The following is a 19,371-nucleotide window of genomic DNA, read 5'->3' on the forward strand; positions in this document are numbered from 1 at the left end:
TGTGTGTGTGTGTGTGAGAGAGAGAGAGAGAGTGTGAGAATGTGTGTGAGAGAGAGAGTGTGTGAGAATGTGTGTCTGTGAGAGAGAATGTGTGAGAGAGTGTGTTTGTGTGTGTGTGAGTGCATTTGTGTGTGTGAGAGAGAGAGCGTGTGTCTGTGTGTGTGTGTGGGAGAGTATGTTTGTGTGTGGGAGTGTGAGTTTGTGGGAGAGTGACAGTGTGTATGTGTGAGACAGTGAGAGTGTATGTGTGCTTGAGAGACTATGTGTTTATGAGAGAGTATCTGTTGCATGGTTTCCATATCCACATACAGAGACATACTCTCCCACACACGCACACACACAAACACACACATTCTCACTCTCCCTCTCCCTCACACACATTCTCACTCTCTCTTTCTCACATGCACACACAAACACTCTCTCTCACACACACATACTCTCACTCACGAAAACATTGTCTGACTCACACATGGTTACTCACTCTCACACACACATTCTCACTCTCCCTCACACACATACTGTCTCTCACACACACACACAAACACACACTCTCTCTTTCACACACACATACGTGATTCTATGGAGTGAATTAGTATTATGCAGATACATTCTATTTTATTCAAAAAGCACACAATTCATGGACAGTCACTCAATGTCAGTCATTCCTACATTAAAAACATACTCCAAACTAAAACTCAAACAGATTCTAAACAAGGCTTCACACTGACATACATTGTCTGACCTAAAATATCACATCTTTCCACTGATAAAACCTTTAGTTTTCTCAGGACTGTGACTTCAAAGGAATTTGGGGATTTACATATGCATATTAATCAATTAAAATGTTCTAACTGATTAAAGATTTAATAGCATTTTAGGTTTGTTTGGTGCATCCTCATAAGTGGTGTGATCCTTTGTGATCTTTTACTTATAAATTCTGTGTCTGATACTACCTCTCTCACTTACACCTGAAGAAGGAGTAAGGTTCTGTGGAACACAACCCATCAAGCCTTATGCTATGATTGTTTATTATATCATTCCTCATCTCAGTTATGATTCATTAACCAATAATGCGACATCCTACCTTAATCCCCTCTCCCTCCTGCCTGACAGCTGTAAATCCAGGGATGTTCAGCTGCAATGTTCCCACTCTTCAAGCCATGTTTTCAGTATATTCATGATATCCTCACTGTTGTAATTCATGTATCAGGGCATCTGGTTCTTTCAAACCTGCAGCATTGTGCATTCTCTTTCCACTGAAAGAATTATCCTCCTTGCCAAAGTGTATGATCTCCCATTTCACACATTTCATCCAGCTGCAATTTTTGCCCACGTATTTAATCTCTGCATCCATTCAGTCGCTATTCTCAGAAATTCCCTTTCAAGAGCTCTCACCGCGGGACTGGATTCAGAAAATCATCAGAACGCTCTATACATCAGTGCACCCAACACCAGGCAGTGGCCATACACCTGCTCTGCATTTGGGGAGGGGCTCATTAATTCATCCAACCTGTTGAGATACCAGTGAGTTCATACTGAGATGAGAACTTTTAAATGTTCCAACTATGAGGAGAGTTTTAAAAGCAGCAATAACCTGCTGAGACACCAATACACTCACACAAGAGAGAAGCCATTCACCTGCTCTGTGTAGGAAGGGACTGAGTCGGTCATCTGCCCTGGTGACACACCAGTAAATTCATATTGAGGACAGGCCATTCACCTGCTCCACGCGGGTAAGGGAATTCACTTGTGCATCCCATCTTCTGAGATACCAATGCCTTCCCATCGAGGAGAAGCTGTTCATCTGCTCTGTTTGTGGGAAGGAATTCACTCAGCCATCCAACCTGCTGCAATATCAGCGAGTTCACAACTGACTGTAGGGGTTTGATTCTAGTGATTTTACTACCGCTCATCATATCCAGGACCAAACTAGCAAGTTATACCTGAGCAGTGCAAGAAATGTTCCAGCCACTTTCTTCCATGGTTCAGGGCTCCTAGACATAGAACAGATGATCCTTTACAACTGTGTTTAGAGTCAGAAATAACAATGATGAAGGCTGAAAATGTGCTATCAAATCGCAGATTAGTGTTGAAATATGACCTTTTCTGACTGGAAGTGAATTAATAGTTTCATTGGTAAATAAAAAACATGAACAAAGCCTTCCATTGCTAATATGTCATCTTTCAGCCTTTTCTTTCCTGAGGAAAAGAGCTTCAGGCTTTCATGGTTATTACAAGATATCCCTTCATGTGATCTTTGTGGTTGAATGTTTACTTTCCTTGTCCTTGTGAATTATGACAGCAGCAGAAATGTTTCATATCTGAGGGATTTCAGTTTGGGCTATTTGCATTTACAACATTCTCAGATTTTCTGAAGAAGGATCTAGGCCCGAAACGTCAGCTTTCCTGCTCCTCTGATCCTGCTTGGCCTGCTGTGTTCATCCAGTTCTACACCCTGTTATCTCATTTTCTCAAGAAGGGTCTAGGCCCAAAACGTCAGCCTTCTGCTCCTCTGATGCGGCTTGGCCTGCTGAGTTCATCCAGCTCTACACCTTGTTATTTCTGAAGAAGGGTCCAGGCCCAAAACGTCAGCTTTCCTGCTCCTCTAATGCTACTTGGCCTGCTGTGTTCATCCAGCTCTACACCTTGTTATCCCATTGTCTGAAGAAGGGTCTAGGCCCGAAATGTCAGCTTTCCTGCTCCTCTGATGCTGCTTGGCCTGCTGTGTTCATCTAGCTCTACACCTTGTTATCTCTGATTTTCTGAAGAAGGGTCTAAGCCTGAAACGTCAGCTTTCCTGCTCCTCTGATGCTGCTTGGCCTGCTGTGTTCATCCAGCTCTACACCTTCTTATCTCAGATTCTCCAGCATCTGCAGTTCCTACTATCTCTGGATCTTGCTGTTTGTGGTTTTAAACAGATGGAACTCTGTGACGCTGGAGCAAACATTTTGCAGCATTGTTTAATTTTTAAGCCAAGCAAGTTCCCTGTGATTGGCACTGCCCTGAGAAATTAACGACCAAATGGCTGATATCCATTTTGTTGCTTTGAAAGAGACGCAGTATGTGTACATTTTCTTTCTGTTTACAAATATCAGGGGCTTGTGTACGAACACACATAGCTTCCAGTGCATGCAAATGCACCACACCGTGTGCTGGACTAACAACTCTAATTCCCAGCAATTAGTAATTGTATTCAGTAACAATGGAACACTTTGAAAGTGTTGTCCAATTCAGAGTTGCAATAAATGCTGGACACAGTTTTTTGAATTTTGCGAGAATGGACTGATTGAGTATGGTCAATACCTTGCCATTGCAAATAATCAAAGGGACATAATGTTTGATATGATCAGCCAGTCTTCAGGATTATGGCCGACATGCCTGCCATGACACTGGGACAGAATATCATGTCCAAGACTACACATCTATGTGATAGGAAGAACTCTTTTTTTGCTTGGTCGGCAGCATTCTGTTAGTATTGAATACCAATCCTGTTACTCCTAATTGTAGCAGCAGTTTGAATCAGCTGGCTTCACTTGATGCTCAAATGTTTAAGATACCTTGACAATACAGGGTAATCTGAGGTACACGGGGCACTTACTAGGGTGAACTATGATAGCCTGTGTCTTGTCATGAGCAGTTTGCACAATAATTGTCAAGAGATCAGATGATATTGTCATGGGATCCTTATTGGGTTCCAGGAAAAACATGCCATCAATGGAATGATACCGAACCTATCTCTCTTTTACACAGAGAATGGTTCATATGTGGAATGAATTGCCAGAGGAAGTGGTGGATGCAGGTACAGTTCCAACAATTAAAAGACATTTGGATAATTTAAAAAAAACAGATTAGGCATCATTCCATTGATGACACGTTTCTCCTGCAACTCAATAAGGATGTTTGCACGGATCCCATGACAATACCATTTTATCTCTTGCAATGTATTTTGCAAACTCATGACAAGCCAAAGGCTATCACATTTCAGCCCGAGAGTGCAAGCACCACTTCCTCTGGCAGTTCATTCCAGCAATGAACCACTCTCTATGTGAAAATGTTGCCCAGCTTCTCCTTTTTAAATCTTTCTCCTCTTAACTTAAAAAACATGCTCCCTAGTTTTGAACTCCCCACCCTAGGGAAAAGACTCTTGCTATTCACGTTATCTTGTTGGAATTGAGAATGGAGGAAACTGGAAGAGAATCCTATCCCCAGTGAGAATTCGCTGGTGTGTTAGGAGGTGGGATGACTGAGTGAATCCTTTCCCACACTCAGTACAGGTGAACAGCCTCTCCCCAATACGCTCACGCAGTGAGTTGAGATGATTGCCTGAATGCAGTCCTACAGTGAGAGCATCTGAACAGCCTCATGTTAGAGTGAATACATTGATGACATGTCAATTCTCCAAACTTTTAAAGCATTTCCCATAGTCTGGGCATCTAAAAGATCTCCCTCTAGTGTGAAGTATCTGGTTTAGTGAGTTGGGATGATTATTTAAACTCAATCCCTCAGTCAGGGCACCTGAACGGTCTCTTCTCAGTTGGAACATGTTGGTGGGACATCAGGTTCTGGGAGCATTTATAGCATTTCCCGCAGTCTAGGTATTTAAATGATCTTTTGTCAGTGTGAATCTGCTGGTGTCTCAGCAACTGGGATGACTGAATGAATCACTTCCCACTCTCAGTGCAGGTGAATGGCCTTTCCCAAGTGTGAACCCACTGGTGTACAGTGAGTTGAGATGATCACTTGAACCTAGTCCCACAGTGACAGCCCCTGAATGGTCTCTCCTGGGTGTGAACACGTTGATGGGACATCAGTGGTCCAGAATTTTTATAATGCTTCCCGCAGTCTGGAAATTTAAAAGGTCTCTCTTCAGTGTGAGCATGCTGGTGTGTCGGCATGTGGGATGACTGAGTGAATCCTTTTCCACATTCAAAGCAAGAGAACAGCATCTCTCCAGTCTGTACTCGCTGGTGTGTCACCTGTCTGGATAACTGAGTGAATCTCTTCCCACACTCGGGGCAGATGAACGGTCTCTCCCCAGTGTGACTGCGGTGATGAGTCTACAGTTCTGATGGGTAATTGAATTTCTGCCCACAATCTCCATATTTCTAAGGCTTTTTCTCAGAACAATTGGTGCCTTTATCTGCCGTGGTCAAAGGCTGATGATATTCAGGCCCCAGTGAACTGAATAACTCAGACACCGATGCAATATTTGGTTTGAGTTTTGCTGACTGCAAGTCCTTTCCTTCTATATCCTGTGAAACTGTATTTGAAAACAACGTGGGAAGTGAGAAACACAAGGCAGGTTGTGAAATCAAGCCAATAACCTGATAATTTGGGGAGCACGCCCTCGGAAAACGTGACCATGAAAGCTGTTGGACTGTTGTAGAAACTCAACTTGTTCACAAATGCCTTCAGGAAAGAGAAGCTGCCTCCTGTCTGGATTTACACTAGATTCTGGTCTCTGTGGGAGGAGAGAGAGCTGGGAATAGCAGGAGACAAACTAAAGGGACATTTTCCTCCACTTAATCAGGAGGAAGACTGAAGCTATTGCCTTCAGTGTCCGCTACTATCCCCACTTCCGATCTACCAATAGTGGCCTCAGAAGTATAATAATACAAAAAAAAAGTCTCCAGCATCTGCAGTACGCTGCCATTCAAATTTTATTGTTATCTCCAATAATCTGCGCCTTCCACTGCGAGTTGCGGGACCCCACTCTCAGTTAACAGGGAACTGGTACTGTCTTTTCTGTGGAGACCCCCCATCTCTCTGCCGGATCAATTGCTCCCTCTGACCGACCTCATTCTCCTCGACTGTGCATCTGTCCATCACCAGCACTTTCTCCATGCACTGCTCCCACTGTGACTTCAAGAATCAATATCAATCCTGGAAACAGGTCAGTGCAGATTAACCACAAAGTCGTTTCTGGAATGTAGATGGGTATTCCACCTTCTGTGAAGCTGAGGTCCAAAGCTGCTGCCCACGCCTTACCTTGAAGCAAGACTCATTCCTCCATCACTCCCACACTTGCTGATCTCCACTGGCTCCTCGTTAAGCAGTGTCCTTATTTTAAAATCCTTATTCATGAACTCAAATCTTTCCATGTCTCACCCTTCCCTACCTCAGTAACCCCGTTGACCCTCACGGATATCCAGATTGCACTGCTCAAATACTGATCCCTTCTGCATTCCAATGAGATTGCTCCACTTTCACTTCCTGAGGCCCTAAGCTCTGGAATTCTCTCCCTATATCCTCCCCATCTGTACCTCACAGTCCTTCAAGAATTTTCTGAAAAACATTTATTTGACTAAACTTTTTATGGCTGGTTCTGTACTTTCTTATTTAATGCTCCTGAGAAGCATCTTAAGACTTTACATGATATTAAAAGGGTGATCTAAGTTGTTATTGTACAATATAAAGAGGCAATCACCTCTTGCATATTTGAAATCTGCTACAGTTCTTTGCAGCCTTTCAATGTGAAGTTGCACAACTAACGTGAATAAAAGTTGGAGTGGTAAAAGATTGAGCATCCACTCAGAACTGAGCCATATTGACAAACACAGGGAAACACACAGACAATCCAGAGAGTACACATTGAGGGATGATATGTCTCCATCTCAGCAATCAGTACGCTCAGCAACTGAGGATTCACAGATTAGAGAATTCCAAAGATTCACAGCCATTTGAGTGAAAATTATGCCCCCACTTTTAATACTAAATGGCTTACACATGATGAAGAGAATGTAAGGCCATTTCTGGACAAACCATTCAGGAATAAACACTCTCCGTGCAACAACACTGTCAAACTATTTCTGAATTTTAGACGACTCAATGAGATGTTGTTCAAAACATTGTTCAAAACTCGAGAGAGAACAGGCACATCTTATTTCACCTCCATGTCAACCATCTCATCTCATGGACCAATTCAGTGGACGTGTTAGCAGAGGGGCAACTAACAAAGAGAAGAAACTCAGGAAAGAGATGGAGGTCATTGGACCTGGTAAGCTGCTTTGAAAGAGCAGTTGTGGTTCATTGATCAAGGGTGAGATTGTGCCAGCGAAAACAGCAGGAAGTAAATTCTATCCTATGACTACCCATATTTTCTCTCTCACCACTGTCTCTACCATCAGTGCTTGTCAGTAGAGTCACTCGTAGAGCTTTTTTTTACAGTATGGCCGAGGCCCTTTAGCCTATCTTGTGCCCCAATGTCATCAAACATCCATTTGTTTAATACCATTTTCCAGCATTTGGCCTTGTATGCTTTCAAGTGTTCGTCTAAAGGAGGGTGGGAACAGTTCATTCACATCACAGGGAGACAGCCAACATCGAACCTAAACCTTAGGTTCTCCCTTTTACAAATCTCTCGCGCGTTTCCCAAGGAACTTGTCGAGCTTGTTTCAGTGTTGAGCGCATGCGTTCCAACCCCTTGCCGACGTAATCGAGTGGGCGGGACCTCCATACTGCACGTGACCAAGAGGGGCACTGATTGATTCATTGATATGATTCTCGGTCTTGTGCCGTGGTTGTGTCCCTGCTTTAAGTTCTATAGCATCGCTGGACAGGTTCATTGGCATATATCTTGCAGCCCGAAGCTGGAGAAAAAAAAACAGAAATTGCTGGAGAAACCGGTCTAACGACGAGACAGGCAGAGGATTGGGAGTGAGACAACTGGAGTGGAGGAGGAATTTCTTCTCTCAGAGGGTGGTATTCTGTGGATTTCTTTACCATACAGCCTATCGAGTTTTGGTTGTGAAGTATGTTCAAGTTTGAGATAGATTTTTAATCAATGTGGGAATCAAGGGTTTACCATTATCAAACTGAAAATAACAGCAGGCACTTCACAGACGCATTTAAAACACTGACATGTTCTATATGAGGACGAGACTTTAATTGATTGTTCACCCCGAAGAGACACAACGAATCCTCCAACTTGCAGAAATTGTGGCTACGTGGGGATTGTGGTAAAGGATTTAATTATCCAAAACTGTTAGAAATCCATCAGCACAGTCACACTGGAGAGAAATCACGGAAATGTGAGGACTGTGATAAAGAATTCAATTACCCATCTGAGCTGGAAATCATCGATACGGTTACACTCGGGAAAAACCATCCACCTGTTCTGTGTATGGGGAACGATTCACAAAGTCAGCCACCCTTGTTATACATCAGTGAGTTCACACTGGGAAAACGTAGTTCATTTGTTCCAAGTATGGGAAGAGATTCAGCAATTCATCCACCCTGCTGAGACACCAGCAACGCCACACTGGGGAAAGACAATTTACCTGTACTTTGTGTGGAAAAGAATTCACTCAGTCTTCCATCCTCACTGCACACCAAACCACTTATATTGGAGAGAAGCCATTCACCTGCCCTCTGTGTGGGAAGAGAGTTACTAAGTTATCTAATCAGATAACATATCAAGTTTATAAATGTCTGCAGGGCTTCAATTCTGCTGTTAATCACATCCAGAAATGACAGTCTGATAATATTTGGATTATTTTTGCTGATTTTAAAAACCCCTATGCCTAGCAAAAGTTTAATATTATGGAAATGTTTCAGATTCAATTTTTAAGCAAACATTTTTATCAGATGGAACCTGCATCAAAAACTGGTCTGAGATCTATTCAAGATGCACTTGATAAGGTTATATCAAGAAATCAAAACTGTCTGTGACAATGAAGATCTATATGCTATACTTGATGGGATCAATACTGTCCTTGATCCAACCATCACCAAAGTTGCCCACCTGAAACTAGGAAATACCAGGCCTCCCACTTGCAGGAGTAGACAGATGTCTCACTCAGTTAAACAAGACTGGGAGCTGTAATTCTGTGAAACAGAGTTTTCCCAGTCTCCACTTGATGTTCTCCCACAGGTTCCTGTCATGCTTGAGTTGGACAAATGAAAGCTGGGTGAAGGTTGAAAATGGCGTTGGTCTCTTTGCAAGCAGAGAGGCACTTCAAAGGATAGAATTCCAATTGAACTAATCAAGCACAGAAAGTCCCATCTACTATCACACCCTCATGACCTCATCTTCTCTGTCAGGAGGACAGAACTGTTTCACAGGAAACACATGATCCAAACATCATTACAATTTACATAAACATTACACAGAATTGTGAAATTTCAAATCATGCAGTACTGGATGTGGGGTGAGCAGTCTGATAATTTAGCAACAGTGGAGAAATGGTACTGAGTTGGAGCTGGGAGTTGACAATGTGAAAATGATCATCTTACTTCTGGATGACATTATCTGATGGCAGCATGCAGGTCAGCAAAATCAGAGCTAAGTTCAAGGATTTTAGAGAGGAAAGGAATGTCTGAAGTGGAGGGTTAGCCTGCTCAGGAGAGTCAAGTTTTCTTTAAATAAGATTGGGGGATTTAAAGGCATGAAGGACAGAATGAGGAGACAGAATGAACTGTTCACAATATCGGCAAACATGGGTAGGTTGGATGCTTTGCATGTTAGTGGGAATAGGTTCAGTGGAGTAGGAGGTGCATCTTGTCGACAAGACAAGCTCTGAAAGGATGAAGGGACAAAATTTAATTGGATAAAGATGGGAATTCTGCGCCCAGTGAGCTATTGGAAGGGAGGGAAAGAGTAGGAGCAGATGATTGGATTGTCTAAATTTAGTGACAAAGAAGGTCCATGAGCTCCTCCTACTTGTTGGAGGTGAGAATGGAGGAGAGAGGGAGCGCCCATCAAAATGAATTATTGTGAAAATTTAACAGACTGACACAGAGCTGATTTATTTGACTTTTATTCAGTATATCAACACATAATAATGGAAGTTATCAATATCAATGAGCATGGTTGTTTCCAGGAAGTAGTTAACAGCAAAATTCAAATCATGCAGTCACTTATGAATTCGCTGGTGTCTCAGCAGGTTGGATGAGTGAGTGAATCCCTTACCACATTCCATGCAGGAGAATGGCCTCTCCCCAGTGTGACTGCGTTGGTGTACAATGAGGTCAGATGATCGCTTAAACCCAGCCCCACAGTGAGAGCACCTGAAAGGTCTCTCCTCAGTGTGAACACGCTGATGGCGTGTCAGCTCACCAGAACTTTTAAAACACTTTCCACAGTCTGGACATGCAAATGCTCTCTCCTCTGTGTGAACATGTTGGTGGAGGATCAGTACCCTGGAACTTTTAAAGCACTTCCCACAGTCTGAACATTCAAAAGGTCTCTTGTCAGTGTGAACCAGCTGGTGTGTGAGAAGGTGGGATGACTGAGTGAACCCCTTCCCACAATCGCTGCAGATGAATGGTCTCTCTCCAGTGTGGATTCGCTGGTGTTTAGTGAGTTGAGATGATTGCCTGAACCCAGTCCCACAGTGAGAACACCTGAATGGTCTCTTGTCAGTGTGAACATGTTGATGGGATGTGAGATTGCTGGAACGTTTAAAGCACATCCCACAGTCTGGACATTTAAAAGGTCTCTCATCAGTGTGAACACGTAGATGGGACATCAATTCTCCTGAACTTTTATAGCATTTCTCACATTCTGGGCATTTAAACGGTCTCTCCTCAGTGTGAACACGTTGATGGGACATTAGTTCCCCCGAACTTTTAAAGCACTTGCCACAGTCCGGACATTGAAAAGGTCTCTCATCAGTGTGAACACGTAGATGGGACATCAGACTGCTGGTACTTTTATAACACTTCTCACAATCTGGACATTTAAAAGGTCTGTCTTCAGTGTGAACCCGCTGGTGTCTCAGCAGGCTCGATGAATGAGTGAATCCCTTCCCACACTCAGAGCAGATTAATGGTCTCTCTTTGATGTGAACCCACTGGTGTCTCAGAAGATGGGCTGACCGAGCAAATCCCATCCCACACTCTGAGCAGACGAACACTTTCACCCCAGTATAACTGCATTTGTGGTTTGTGAGGCCAGCTGATTGACTGAAGGCTTGTCCACACACACAACACGTGCACGGCTTCTCCCCACTGTGAATGGGACTTGTCCATTCCATGTTCAAAATCTGATAAATTTCTGATTATGACGAATGTGGTGCCTCTCTGAGATCCTGATGTGATGTTTGGTTTGAGGTTCCTGATGGCAAATCCTCCGTTTCTAATGCCCTGTGAAGTTTAATTAGAACAGAATAATGTGAAAGAGAAGAGAACTGACAAAAACACAAAGGCAGGTTATGAAATGGAGCTGAAAGAGTCTGGTAATTTCTGGGGCAGACACTAGAAAGAAGTGACCATGAAAGCTACCAGTTTGTTAAAGAAAACAAATATGCCACCCAGTCTGGACTACACAAGGCTTTGGCTTCAACAGGTGGAAGGAGAGAAGGGAGAACAGGAAAGAGAGAGGGAGATAGCTGGGGAGAAAGAGTGTATGGGGGGGTGGATCAGAAAGAAAGTATGGGGGGGAACAGAATGTGAGTAGTCAGCTATGAGAGAAAGTGTAGCGGGGAAGAAGAGCCAGACTGTGAGAAGGGTGGCCACAATATGAAGCGTGTGACAGCCAGAGAGGGGAATGAGTGTGAGAGCATGAGGAGGGAGCGAGGAAGAGGATAAAAGGGAATCTAAGAGAATGAGGGGGTAGTCAGTATATTATACAGGGAGGGAATCAGGAGGATTGACCTTTCACCCGCTGTCCCTCTCCTGGTCACTGGGAACCTGATGCCCCATCCACTCATCAGACACCACCAAGTGGATCGTGCGTGCACTGATTTCCACCTGAACCCGTTTACCAGAAAATGGCCTGGAGCTGCAAGCATGGCTCCTTCAGCATCTAATTCAGGATTTGGGGCCACCCCAACTCACACCTCCATTCCTTTCCTCACCTGCCCCACCCCAACTTCTTCACCGTGGCTCCATTCCCTACCCTGCTTTCCCCTGTCCACCACACCAATTATGATTACTCTGCCATGTATCTTCTTATAAAGTGATTTGACACTTCTTTTCCTTGTGGAAATACCCTGAGATTTGATTTCTGGGTGGTTATAGGAATAGGAAGGGTTTAAAGGGAAATGGGCCAAAAGCTGCAAATGGGACTGGATTAATTTAGGATTTTTTTCAGAATGGAGTGTTGTAACTAGTGCTGTTCCACAGGGATCAGTGTGAGAACTTTGCTTTTTGTGGTTTAGAGAAATAATTTGGAGGAAACCGTAGCTGGTCTAATTAGTAAGTTTGCAGGTGATACAAAGACTGGTGGAGTTGCGGATAGTGAGGAGGATTGTCAGAGGATACAGCAGGACGTAGATCAGTTGGAGGCATGGGCAGAAAAAATGGCAGATGAAGCTCAATCCAGACAAATTGCATTTTGGAAGGTCAATTGCAGGTGGAATTTATACAGTGAATGGCAGAACCATTAGCAGAGGGATCCGAGTGTGCAAGCCCACAGATTATTGAAGGCGCTGGCACAAGTAGATAAAGTAGTAAGAAAAATGCCTATGGCATGCTTGCCTTCATTGGAAGGTGCATTGAGTACAAGGATAAGCAAGTTATGCTGCAGATTTATGGAACTTTAGTTAGGCCACACTTGGAATATAGCGTACAGTCTGGTCACCACACTACCAGAAGAATGTGGATGCTTTGGAGAGGGTACAGAAAAGGTTTACCAGGATGTTGCCTGGTATGAGGGATTTTAGCTATTAAGAAAGGTTGGATAGACTGGGAGACGATTTGGACTGCAGATGCTGGAAGCCAAAGTCTATAGGTGTGAGGCTGGAATAGCACAGCAGGTCAGACAGCATCAGAGGAGCAGGAAAGTCAATGTTTCGGGCCGAAACCCTTCGTCAGGACTCAGACTGGGTTTGTTTTCACTGGAATGTAGAAAGTTGAGGGGAAACCAGATAGAAGTTTATAAGATTGTGAATGGCATGGATAGAGTGAAAAGTATAAGGCTTTTTTCTAGGGTGGAGGGGGACACAGGTTCAAGATGTGGAGGGGGAGTGGGTAGGTGGGGGCGGGTGCATTTAAAAGGAAATGTGCGAGGCACATTTTCCACACAGAGAGTGGTGAGTGCCCGGAACACATTGCCAGAGGACATGATGGAAGCAGATGCAAGAGCAGCATTGAAGGAGCACCTGGACGAATTCATGAAGAGGAAGGGAATAGAGGCATAGGAATCCTGTAAGTGAAGACAGTTTTAGCATAGAAGGGCAAAATGTGTCAGTGCAGGCTTGCAGGCCTGAAGAGCCAATTCCTGTTCTGTACTGTTCTTTGTTCTATATCTGGTCGGCATGGACATGTTGGACCAAAGGGTCTTTATCCGTGCTGAATATCTCTATGACTCGACTCTCCCCACTGGTTCCCCACATATACCTCCCCTGAAGATATTGACTCTGAGTGACTTAAATTCCAATTTTTCTATTTTCTTCTCTATCCCTGATAGTGAATATTCAATGTTATGGAATGATAAAGCACATATGGAAGCCATTCAGCCCATCATGTCTGTGTTGACTCTTTGAATGTTCTATCTAATTAATTCCACATCCTATTGTCAAAACAAGGCCTATCTACTGTCATAAGGCAAGAATGGAAAGGTTTTCCCTTTGGTTACTTCTCAGACCTATTCAACACTGTGGATTGATCAATAACTTAATGTACTCAGCATATATTAAGTGTTCACTGGTTAATTAAGCACAGTACTGCAGAGTTTAATTCAATAAATCTCCACATCCCATATCTTACCATGGCATTATTAATGTGAAGCCAAGCTAACACAGAAACAATGCAATAGCAGAAGTAATATCACATTTGCACATCTCCAAACACTGAAACACCAGTCAAATCATTGACAGTTCTCAGCAGTCTGGAGAAACAGCAGTGAAGAAAGCCATCATGAAGGGAGCTGATCATCTGTTCAAGTCCACTGCCTTGCCTACTGCCTACATAATCAAATTAAGTAAAAACCAAAAGAACTGTGCATGCTGGAAATCAGAAACAAAAACAGAAATTGCTGGATGAGCTCAGCAGGTCTGGCAGCATCTGTGGAGAGAAATCAGAGTTAACGTTTTGTGTCCAGTGACCCTTCCTCAATACTGCAATTTTTGTTTTTGTTTCATCACCAAACTCTCCACTCCTGATCACTTTACATTCACAGCTCAAGACAATTCCACCAAGTCAGACTGATCCTCCCCCTGGGATCCCACTCCCTATTACTACTCATCAGACTCATAACTCTGCGGTTTCTCCAAACCTCCAACAAACCTTAGCATACTCCCTGCTACAGGCAGTGGGAAAGCGATGCTCATTTCAACACACAAGGAACAACCACCCATTCCTTTTACATCAACTGATTCATGGGGCGTGAAGTAACATCAAAACCACTGTTAAAAAGGAGCTAAGCTGTAAGATCAAACAGGTAAATCCACATGATAAAATTGAAGATCAAAGCTACAACAGCTCAAGGCCATTTGGGGACAGGCAATAAATGCTGGCCCAGCCAGAAAGGCCCAAATCCACTAAATCCAGAAAACAATGCTGTAGTATATTTTCCTGCAAACATATTGGGAATTTTTGTTTTTTAAGCTCGCATTATTTCCGTAGTGTTTTGTTCTTACTTTTATTGATTGCCATTCCCTACTCCACGCTCACATCATAGCGAACAAGCTCACCAATGGCAGTGTCTTTACCCATGATCCAAAGCGATGATGAATGTCCTTTATCTTTGTCACAGGAGCACATTGCGCAGACGCAGTAACGCCTAGAGTTTAGGACACACGGAGTGAGTGATAACAATGAGCAGAGACGTGTTTTTCTTCTCGTCTGCGGGCGGTTAGGCTGCGAGACCACGGAAAGAATACCGGAGGCATAGGAGGACAGGAAGTGTTAATATACACTTATTAAGCACATCAAACTTCGATTAACCACCTGCAAGTTCCGTGTTTACATCCGTGAGGCTTTACGCGGGATCAGGTTCTGATGAACAATCACCATCTTGGCTCCTCCTGGTGTTCAGCGCATGCGTGATTGGCTCTGCGTCGCACAGTGGGTGGGACTTCAGGGCCTCCAATCCCACAAGGTCCTTGCGCCCGGTGATCCATTACAGATAATTGGCAGCTTCAGCCATCCCAGGCTATGGTTCTGATCATTCTGAGAGGCTGGAGCACTGCAGAGTTACCTGAAAGGGCTGCTCCTTAACGATTAGTGACAATGCGGCCTCCCAATCCTGATCTTTCAATTGTGCAGTTTTGTCGGAGGAGGGGAGAGGAGGTCATAAAAATGAGGGCGGCTGGGTAAATCAGAGGATTTCCAACTCGATTTGCTTGTGCTTATACGGTGATTTCTAGGGCTTAATTGAGCAGGATCTCTTTGTGAATTGTGGGGTTGGGGGTTTGAATGGGGAGGGTTTCCGTAGCTGAAACTAAGAAATAGGTACAGAAATAGGCCATTGAGCCTGCTCTGTGATACATTAAGATTTGATCTGATTGTGGATTCTCCCATGATATTCCCTATGCCTGAACAATCCCGGTGAGGGAGAACACAACATCACTGGGTACATTGGTGCCGACCATAACTGGTTGGTATCTTAGAATACAGAATGTTCCATTAACACGGGGAGCTACATTCTGATTTATTTGAAAGGTTTCCTTAGCTTACCTTGGGAACTTTGTTGATGAATTTAGCTTCTTTTAGTTTGCCTGAATCACATGTTTTGGGGAACAAGAGAGGAATGAATATTCCATAGAAACTAAAAGTGTCTGCAGTGAATTTCAGTTCGAGCTGATCATGATCCTAACATTGTTGTCTTCTTGCAAACAAGATTCTGAAACCAAACTCACTTTGAGATTGATTAAATTGTGTTAATCATCAGATGAGGAATATCATTGGCCTTTGAATGTGGAAGGAGAAATGGTTTGCAAAAAGATTTCAAACAGCAGCATGACTGGAGTGGCACCAAGCCACAGATATACTCACCCAAATGAGAGTATTCCTGTGAACTGGCTGTGGAAGGACCAGTTAAACAGCCTGATAAACATTACATTGTGGATGTGATGACAACTGATCACCTAAGTTGGACAGACATAATGACACCCACACCATGGAGAAACCATAGAAATATATGTTCTGTGGGAATGTATTCAAGTGTCTGTCTGTGTTGGGAATTCATCAATGCATTCAGACTGGGAAGAGACTTTTCACCTGTACTGAACCTGGGACTGGATTTTCTCATTTATCCAGTTTGCTGAGATATCACTTTATCCACTCTGATCTGACAATGTTTAAATGTTCGGACTGCAATATGAACTTTATAAACAGCAGAAACACCAATACATTCAGACTGGAGAGAAGCCATTTACCTGCTGGGTTTGTGGAAAGGAATTCACTTGTTCATCTAATTTTCTGAAACACCAATTAACTCACGCTGGGGGGAGAGACCATTTTTCTGCTGTGGCTGCGTGGAGGGATTCATTGGGTAATTCACCCTGCTGCTGCACCGGCAAATTCATACAGCAGAGAAGCCCCATTTCCTTTATGGGATGAGGGCATCGCTGGCGAGGCAGCATTTATTGCCCATCCCTAGTTGCCCAGAGGGCAGTTCAGAGTCAACCACATTGCTGTGGTTCTGGAGTCACATGTAGGCCAGACCACATAAGGATGGCAAATTTCCTTCCCTAAAGGACATTAGTGAACAGATGGGTTTTTCCAACAACCGACAATGGATTCACAGTCATCATTAGACTCTTAATTCCAGATATTTACTGAATTCAAATTCCACCATCTGCCATGGCAGGATTTGAACCCAGGTCCCCAGAACGTTGGGTGTCTGGAATAACAGTCCAGCGATAATACCACTATGCCATCGCCTCCCTATGTCTGGGTTAATTCTGAGGAATGTGAGGAATATGTCCTAGCCTCTCTCTTGCATGGTTCCAAAGTAGACACGGAAAGAAGGCTCCTTTATGACTGTGTTCAGAGTCTGACAAAAGGACACATTAGATGGGGTCTGTCAAGACCCCTCAGTCTCAATCAAGTTACCTCTGAATCTTCTAAACTTCAGTGCAAACAAGCCCGGTCTGTTCACCATTTCTTTGTAAAACTGCCATCCAATTCCTGTTATTTGTTTGGTAAACCTTCTCTGGATTGCTTCCTTCAGATCTGAAAATAACTAGTAATTTTGGTGCAAAGATTTCAAATGTTTCTGTGACCTTCCTGAGGTGACCATTGTCATGTCAAAACAACAAATTGCATTTAGATAGACCAGTCTCTCAATTTGACCTCTTCCCATTTGCCAGCATTTGGCCCATATTGCTCTGATCCTTTCTATTCATATACCCATCTAGGTGTCTTTTAAATATTTGTAATTGTACTAACCTACCTCACATTCTCTAGCAGCTTGTTCCACACATTAACCACACTCTTTCAGAAAAAGTTGCCCCCAGGTTCCTTTTAAATCATTCTCTTCTCACCTTACACCTATGTTGTCTAGTTTTGAATCCCCTACCCTGGGGAAAATGCTTTGATTATTCACCCTATTCATGTCCCTCATGATTTAATAAACCACTATAAGGTTACCCCTCAGCCTCTGATGCTCCAGGGAAAAATGCCCCAGCCTAATCAGCCTTTCCGTTTATCTCACACTCTCCAATCCTGGAAACATCATTATAAACCTTTTCTGAACTCTTTCAGGTTTAACAACACCATTCGTATAGCAGGGAGACCAGAATTTAATGCAGTTTTCTAAAAGTGGGCTCAGCAATGTCCTGTACAGCCACAACATGACCTCCCAACTCCTATATTCAATGCAGTGGCTAATGAAGGCAAGCATGTCAAACACCTTCTTCCCCATACTTTCTATCTCTGACTCCACTTTCAATGAACAATGCACTTGCACCCCCAGGTGTCTTTGTTCAGCCAAGATTCCCTCGGGCCTGACAGTTAACTGTTTAAGTCATGCCTTGGCTTGCCTCACCAAAATGCAACACCTCCCATTTATCTAAATTAAACTCCATCTGCCAGTCCTCAGCCTGTTGGCCTATCTGATCAAGGTCCTATTGTATTCTGAGATAACCTTCCTCACCGTGCACTACACTACCAATTTTGGTGTCATTTGCAAACTTCCTAACCATAGATAGTTCTGAGGATGGAGGAGATTACAGTGATAGGGACAGTTGTAAGGCTGGAGGGAATTACAGAGATGGGGAGGGTTGAGAGACTGCAGGAGATTGTCATCCAAACAGCACTCTGATGTACTTACAACACATGCAATGCACAATTCAAAAAGGCAGTTCACCACTGCTTTGTTCAAGTCAAATAAATTTGTAGAATGAATACTGGTCTGGGCAACAAACAGCCACCCCATGCATAATTTAAAATTAAGATGCGTTTCTGTTTTATGGAGAGGTAGCAGAAGCTCAGATAATTCTCCTTGGAGCCGAGAAGGTTAAACAGTGATTTTAGTGTAGGTGTAGATTTGTTTCCAGGATATTTCATGTGCAGAGAGAGAGAGACATTATTAATATTGTCACAATGTTTGGTAACCACAGAACACAGCTTTCAGATAATTGGCAAATAATATCGGGTGAAAATGTGAAGATTATGTGAACCTGTAAGAATCTAAACATCAGCTGGATGCGGACTTCGCAGCAATACAGTGTAGAGCTGGAGGAACACAGGTCAGCGAGCATCAGAGGAGCAGGAAACGTTTTCGACGTTTCGGGTTTACACCCTTCACCCTTGCACACTGGATTGACTCTGACTCTAACATATGCAGTTCTTTCTGTCTGCAGATTTGGCAGTTGCTCATAAGAGATTTATGATTTGCAGACTTATGGCAAAGCGTAGGGGAGTTGGGCTCGATTTGACCATAAGATCATTTGTGGTGATTCTCGAGTGAGAGGGTACAGCCGTAATAGGCTGAATGGCCACAAACCCCTCCCTGTGCTCTGTGATACGGCTCCATTCACTGTGAAAGATGAAGCTATCCCAGGGAAGCGCTGGGGAAAGCTGCATCTCACATGACAACGGGGCCCAGTTGATTGACGGAAGATATGGGCCAATAGGAGGACGAGGAACGCGTGGAGGACCAAGCGGGCGCGGCTGGTCCTTCAACCAATCAGTGTGAAAGGGGGCGGAGAAAACCGTACGGCACGTGATCACCTGCGCAGTTGGCGTAGTGTCGCTGTGACTGGCGCCTGGGTGCGGGAGGTTAGTACCGTACTGGGGGAGACACAGAGACCAGGAGAAAAATGGAGCCAGTCAAAACTGGGATGTTTTATAAACACCCAGTATATGCCTCTAGATCCAAATTAGAAACTGTAGGTCCTGCGTTTACGGCAAACGGAAAAGCGACTACGGGCCTCAGGCTGGGACAGGCCCGTGCGAACAGCCGCCATTTTTATTGGGGGCAAGTCGCACGGGGGGTGTGCATTGGCATTGTGTGTGTTAGACACATGAATGCTGGGAGGG

The 19,371-nt window shown here is 43.8% G+C and overlaps 2 protein-coding genes across 7 annotated transcripts in view; one reads left to right on the top strand and one right to left on the bottom strand.

The window, feature by feature from the left end:
* Positions 1-7,880: 7,880 nt before the first annotated feature.
* On the bottom strand, positions 7,881-14,921 carry LOC109924812 (putative zinc finger protein 66). Of its 6 annotated transcripts, none has more exons than XM_048619364.1 (3): positions 14,833-14,912; positions 14,577-14,665; positions 7,881-11,085 (listed from the first exon to the last, which is right to left on the bottom strand). In XM_048619364.1, exon 3 carries the CDS (start codon positions 10,974-10,976, stop codon positions 9,855-9,857), a length of 1,122 nt encoding a protein of 373 aa, XP_048475321.1. In that variant the 5' UTR covers positions 10,977-11,085; positions 14,577-14,665; positions 14,833-14,912; the 3' UTR covers positions 7,881-9,854. The 6 variants fall into 6 exon arrangements, with proteins under 6 accessions (XP_048475321.1, XP_048475317.1, XP_048475318.1 ...); XM_048619360.1 differs by having other exon boundaries at positions 14,523-14,665; XM_048619361.1 differs by having other exon boundaries at positions 14,577-14,921.
* Positions 14,922-19,037: 4,116 nt separating this feature from the next.
* Positions 19,038-19,371, top strand: part of LOC109914389 (zinc finger protein 420-like) — a 6,539-nt gene continuing 6,205 nt past the window's right edge. Inside the window, exon 1 of the mRNA XM_048619353.1 lies at positions 19,038-19,110. The gene's annotated coding sequence lies outside the window, so the exon portion shown is untranslated. The remainder of the gene's footprint in view (positions 19,111-19,371) is intronic.

This window comes from Rhincodon typus, chromosome 42, assembly GCF_021869965.1.
Source record: "Rhincodon typus isolate 14 chromosome 42, sRhiTyp1.1, whole genome shotgun sequence".
NCBI lineage: Eukaryota > Metazoa > Chordata > Chondrichthyes > Orectolobiformes > Rhincodontidae > Rhincodon > Rhincodon typus.

What these genes read in the sequence shown, in the direction of transcription:
- LOC109924812 (XM_048619361.1), bottom strand. Translation starts at nt 10,976, where the DNA reads ATGGAATGGACAAGTCCCATTCACAGTGGGGAGAAGCCGTGCACGTGT.